Genomic DNA, 6484 nt, shown 5'->3' with positions numbered 1-6484 from the left:
GTCCATGGGAGACTTTGACATAAAGGAAGTCCCTCTCTTTGCTTCAAATGTTTCGGATCTCTTTGCTTCAAGTGATTCGGATTTTAACGCTCTGTACCCTGACCAGGAACATGAGACACAAGATACTGACAACATTATGTATTCCCCAGAACAGCAGCACGTGAGAGATCTCATGGGCATGATCGTTGATTAACTTCGAAGATCTGCAAGGACCGCATCTGCAAAGGGTGGGGGGAGCAAGTTCCGCAGGGGAGGTTGTTGGCCCCCTGGCGGGGCAGAACCTCATCTGGACCAGACGCCTTCGTTGTGGATCCGAAACGTTAATGGACTTTCATGTTCTGAGCCTTCATGTTCCAAACACGCACAACATGACACACCTTTCAAACATGCATGCAAGGTACTTTATGTGCGTGGCATGCCCTTGGAGGACACACATACAACACTCAATAAAGCCCGATGTGGCCACATATAACACTATACTCTTTTGCTTTGCAAATAAAGCCGATGTGGCCTGGTCTCTGTGATACGTAGTCTCGTAGAGACCAAATGGGGGAATGTCGAGATCATGCCTTTTATTGTGCCTTATGTAATTGTGGTTTGCATTTAATAATGGTTGCTTTGTGAAAAGGATTAAGCTTACTATGTTCCCTCTTGCTTTTTAACTATGCTATATTTTCCAACTGTGCCAAAAAATGTAGAAAGATAGTGAAACCGCTTGCTCCGTTAGACCCCCTAGTGAAAACGCGTCTGTCTGTCCTTGACCAAAAGCCAACATGGAAGATAAGTTTTGAGAATGTCACAGTGCTCTTTCTCCCTCCCGCATCTTGCCCTTTGCTCATGCCAAAGAAGATAGGTTCTCGGGGGGAGATGTCGAGCCAGTTTTTCCTTTGTCCGTGCTCATTTTTCAGCGCAGATTTTTTGTATAATTCTGTGTATATAAAGAAACTCTGGGTTGCCAATTTTCTAGGAGTGTATGTGGCCATGCTGTTCAATTGTGAATGGTATGACTCTTACACCCTCCACAGCGCTGTGATATTGGTTCATCATTAAATCTTGTTATCTCTTAAACTCAAGGTGTGGAACATGGTTCTATTCTCGTCACTTATAAATACATGGTGAATAACGTTGAAAAGACTGATAAGAAGTTAAAAGGTGTAAAGAAAAATGTTATTAAAGAAACAATAAACTTTAAGGATTATTATAACTGTTTAACAACAAAGAAAGAAGAGTTTAGAAAGATTAATGGAATAAGAAGTTATAAACATCAATTATGTACAGAAGAGATAAATAAGAAAGCATTGGGGGCTTTTGATGATAAGAGGTTTATTTTAGAAAATGGAATTGATAGTCTCCCTTATGGTTATATAAGTATATAAGTGATAAGTTAAAAAGGGGGGTTAGGGATTTTAACGAGCTACTGCCGCCTTTTTTTACTATTATATAAATGATAGAACCAAGTATCAACCAGACTAAAGAGTGGAGGTGTAATCAACCTTGGTATATAAATGTAAAAACATAATGAATGTGAAAAATATCAAATAAGACTTATTGAAAAGGCAACTGGTAAAAAAGTTCACAAAACAAATAAGAGAATTAATTTAAATACTGGTGAGTTGGGTAAAAAAGATGGAAATATTTTTGAGTGGACGGAAAACTTTGATGGTTGTCAGGAAAATATATACTTTAATTTAAAAATGGTGTGTGGCACAGGAGGCGCTCAGACAAGAACATTGAGGGAGGTTTATCATTTTATCTCAGCTCAGTTAAAATATCTTGATAAAGAACCAAACTCAAACATATACTTTGTTAATGGATTAGATGGTGATGGAAGTTGGAGGAGAATTAAATTATTTCCCACACATAAACAAATATTTGTAGGATCATTGTTTCAGTGGTCTACTAAACAACAATGATCATTGATAGTAAGAGTAAAAGGCCCATAAGACCAAGGGGGTCAGGAATAGAGGTGTTAAGGGGAAATGAAGAAAAGTGATGGTGAGAGGAAAATTTACATGTAAGTGAATGGAGATTTGGGGCTGTCCCAGGAACAACATTTATCATCTACTGATGTGCTTTACAAAAAAGCTCTAATTTGGTCTCACCTGTCCACAAGACATTCTCCCAGAAGGATTTTGGTTTGTTCAGGTGTGTTTTAGCAAACTACAGTCGGACTTTCTTAGCAGTGGGGTCCTCCTGGGTCTCCTACCATAGATCCTCCTTTTATTGAGTTGTCATCGAATGGTGCGGGTGGAAACTGTTGTACCTTGTGTCTGAAGGTCAGCTTGAATCTGTTTGGCAGTTGATCGAGGTGCTTTCTCAACCATTCAAACAATCCTTCGCTGCAATCTTCGATGAAGTTTTCTCTTGCAGCCACATCCAGGGAGGGTGGCTACAGTGCCATGGGCCTTAAACTTCCTGACAACATTGCGTACGGTGGAAACAGGAACAACAAGGTCTCTGGAGATGGACTTGTAGCCTTGGGATTGTTCATGCTTGGCTACAATCTTGTGTCTGACCTCCTCAGACAATTCTCTGGTTTTCTTTCTTTTCGCCATGCTCATTGCAGTACACACAGTAACACAAAACAGCAGAATGACTCCTTTTCTCTGTTCAAACTGGTTGAATGGAAAGCAGATCATTCAGAGCATTCAACCATCAAATATTTTTGCAAGGAGGAAGAGATTGAAATTGAGTGAAGCAGCTTCGTGATCATTTCACATGAACATGGCGATATGAGGTAAACTCGATGACCCAATAAGGGTTGCATTCGGTGAACCGAATATGAAGCGGTACTTCAATTCAAAAACACAAAACATAAACGAAACACGATAAAAATTGTTCATTTGCACGTATTTTTAAGTCATCTGCACCATTACTGTTCTCGTATATTTTAATGCAAGAATGAGGTGTAAACCAAACTTATACATTACAAGTGTGGGACCTGGTGTTTGACGAATCTAATAAAATAATCGGAAAAGAGAATTACAGTAAAACAGGTGATTGGAACAACATAAAACAGTAAAATCTAGAATGGCACTCGGTGGAGAGCATACCTCCGCCAGGCTGAACAGTTTATGGTTTCTATCCCATTGATAGGCCGAATCTGGATTCGGACCTGAAACAAAATCGAATCGGCTTGTTCTTGTCACCTAACCAACTCGTCCACCAAGTATACACAAAGAATTAAGTTAAGCACCCCCCCCGTTTTTTTACAACCTCGCACATTACAAGTTTGTTGTCGTCAAAACAGTGTAATATACCCATGATATTGCTATATTTTCTGGAGAAGTGATATTATGGTCACATAAAAACATAACAATCATGCCGTTTTCAATATTTTATTCTGCATAATTTAAGGTGAAATTTTTTGGGAATTTTAGGCATATTTTCACCTCAATTTAAGTATGGAGCTATAGGTCCATCACGGACAGTGTGGATGACGTTTATGTTTTCTAACGTACAGTCATTGTTCTGAGAAGACCTCTAGCGATCTTTGCGTCAATAACGTCAATAACGTCAATAACGTCAATAACGTCAATAACGTCAATAACGTGTAATGTCAATAACGTGTAAGTGACGTCAATAACGTCAATAACGTCAATAACTAATGTCATACCAATCATTATTTGATCTCACATACCTTAGAATATATGCCAATGTATACATATACACAAAGACTATATATTAGGGGGTGCTTACCTTAATTCGTTGTGTAGGGGTGCTTAACTTAATTCTTTGTGTATATATTCATAACTCATCCACAACTTTTTAAAATATGTTATATTTCGCTTTTCGCCCAATCACTCAATGGTGAAAATTCACTTCTAAAATTAAATAATTCTCACATCCGAATCCATATTCAGATCTTCACCAACATCAAATTGATTCGGTCTCGTCACAACCCAACTTGTCCACCAAGTTTCATCCAAACCCGCCCACAACTTTTTGAGATATCCTGCTATATCTATTTTTGGCCGCATTTCACAATGGTGAAGAATCACTTTAAAAATTCTAGTAGCCAGATCCGGATCTGGATCTTCACCAAAATCTAATCATTTCGTCCTTCTCGCATACCCAACCTCTCCGCCAAATTTCGTCGGAATCCGTCTACAACTTTTTGAGATATCCTGCTATATCTATTTTTGGCCGCATTTCACAATGGTGAAGAATCACTTTAAAAATTCTAGTAGCCAGATCCGGATCTGGATCTTCACCAAAATCTAATCATTTCGTCCTTGTCGCATACCCAACCTCTCCGCCAAATTTCGTCGGAATCCGTCTACAACTTTGTGAGATATCTTGTTCACAAACAAACAGACAAAGGTGAAAACATAACCTCCATCCACCTTCGGTGGCGGAGGTAAAAATTAAAGTACAGGTCATCGGATATTCTTCTGAAGATGGACACGACACCAGGACTCAAGGAGAGAGTTCATCAAACGCCTTATCCCACGTAGTCTTGATAAAGAGGAAATGGGAAGGCTCTTTCAAACTCTTGCTTTCCGTCTTGTACTAAACAAAGGGTTAGCCACCGCCATGTTTGTCTGAATGCTGAATCTCACAGTTACTCAACACTCAGGACATGAGACGTGAATATTTTTTACAACTACTGCGAAACGGAAGATTTTTGAAATGCCAAGAAGGTGAATTGTGTTCTCCAGTGTTTCAAGTATATAATTCAATTGAAATAAAATAACGATTTTAAAGGTTGTAGAAATAAACAACAACCTTTTTTTGGAAGTTTACCATCGTTGATGCACCGTCTTTGACGTCATCTTCTTTAACACGTTAAATTAGTTATTCGTGCTTGTTGTTTGTGTTCATTATGACTTCCCTACAACAGTAAGTTTCTAGTTTGGAATGATTTTAAATCTTGTTTGATTGTTAGATGGCCAGATAGCGTAAAAATATTACTGCACTCCTTTGTGAGCATGTGCGATTGGGACGAGATTCCGTACAATTTGCCAAATACAGAGCCAAAGATACTGCGAAACTGTATTTTGACAAATACTGAAACTGCTAAACTGCAGGTTCGTGTTCCGATTCATGTTCACATTCGTGTCAATTCAATCGAAATCATCGCTTCAATTGATGATATACAATTGCTTCAGTCTGTCTGTCTAGCAGTCAAACAAAATTGAAAATCATTCCAAACAGGAGATTTACTGTTTTCGGTATGTCATAAAGGATGCAAACAACAGGGTAAGTAATTTAACGTGTTTAAATTAAGTGGTTTAAAAGAAGGCGCATCAACGGCAGCAAACTTCTGGGAAAAAAAAGAAGGTTTTTTTCCTCCAGCCTTTTTTTTTTTTGTATACATAGTCGAGTCCTAGTATTAATTCAATGAACGGATCAGCACACAAAAAGAACACTTTTATTTTCTCTCAAAACCTTTAAAACCTTTATTTTATTTCAATTGAATTATATATATATGAACATTGTAGAACATAAATTATCTTGTTTGCACTTCCAAAAACCATCAGTTTAGCAGTACCTGGGCAAAATTGCACGCCGTCTTGAGCAATCAAGTTTGCTACTCGCTCTCTCAGGGCAGAGGGAACTTCGAGATTCTTCTTCTTCATATTGTTCTTCTTCCAATGAAGTTCCATGTCTTTTTCTCTTAAGACTACATGGGGTAAGGTGCTCTATGAACTCTCTAGTTGATATCTGCTTCATTGGGATAAAAAGCACAAACAATATGGATTTTGAGTTCCTGTACAGGCAAAATTCACAAGGCAAGAGTAGGAAGGGAGGGGGATGGGAGTTTGTGCCCATGACCTGACGCCGAGTACCCCCAACACGTATGCAAAATTTGATGGAGATTGTCCCAGTCTCAGGCAAACACGAGACCTTCTCCACTCCTTCCTCAACTTCACTTAGCCAATCATTTGGTCTTCCTCAAGGCATGGCCCATCAGGCAAGCAAACACAGTCATAATCATCTTTGGTTTGAGCTCAACGATGTCATCTGGAAGTGCGTACACACGTGCACCGATTTTACGAGCCAGCGAAATGGCGTACCTGCCGAAAAGATGAAACAGCATCCGATGGCAACAGGTTTTCGGATAAGCAACCATAAATATTGATGACAATGCCACTTCCTTAAGCTCAAAAATCATGATAAAATTAGCTCAATTTCTTGGACAAAGATCTTTACCCATGTTATTGGTTTCAAATTACATATGATTGTTTGAGAAATTAAGAATATACTTGGAGATATCAAAGAGAGCATTAAGATAGGTGGACCAGAAAGTGGTGATGATGAAACTCTCAGCATCGCAGTTTGTGGATTCAAACTTGGCTGGAGGAGACATCATCAAAGATTTCGATTCTAAATTGGAAACCAAGTTTTCCCCAGGAGAATCACAAACAGGAAAACAACGACAAACAACAAAAAATAAATAAAAAAGACAATAAGAAACCAGGAAGGAAAAAGGAAAGAGGAGACAGGAAAGACAGGAAATGGGATCGTTAGCATGAGCCGA

The 6484-nt window shown here is 38.7% G+C and overlaps 1 protein-coding gene across 4 annotated transcripts in view; it reads right to left on the bottom strand.

The window, feature by feature from the left end:
* Window positions 1-2824: 2824 nt before the first annotated feature.
* Window positions 2825-6484, bottom strand: part of LOC137412533 (plastin-2) — a 220229-nt gene continuing 216569 nt past the window's right edge. For all 4 annotated transcript variants that reach the window (XM_068097857.2, XM_078767613.1, XM_078767612.1 and 1 more), the window contains one exon: window positions 2825-6020. In XM_068097857.2, coding sequence (XP_067953958.1) covers window positions 5885-6020 — 136 coding nt within the window. In that variant the 3' untranslated portion in view covers window positions 2825-5884. The remainder of the gene's footprint in view (window positions 6021-6484) is intronic.

Source organism: Myxine glutinosa, chromosome 13 (assembly GCF_964187855.1).
Source record: "Myxine glutinosa chromosome 13, kmMyxGlut1.1, whole genome shotgun sequence".
Taxonomy (NCBI): Eukaryota; Metazoa; Chordata; class Myxini; order Myxiniformes; family Myxinidae; genus Myxine; species Myxine glutinosa.
This window is presented reverse-complemented; position numbering and strand designations above follow the sequence as displayed.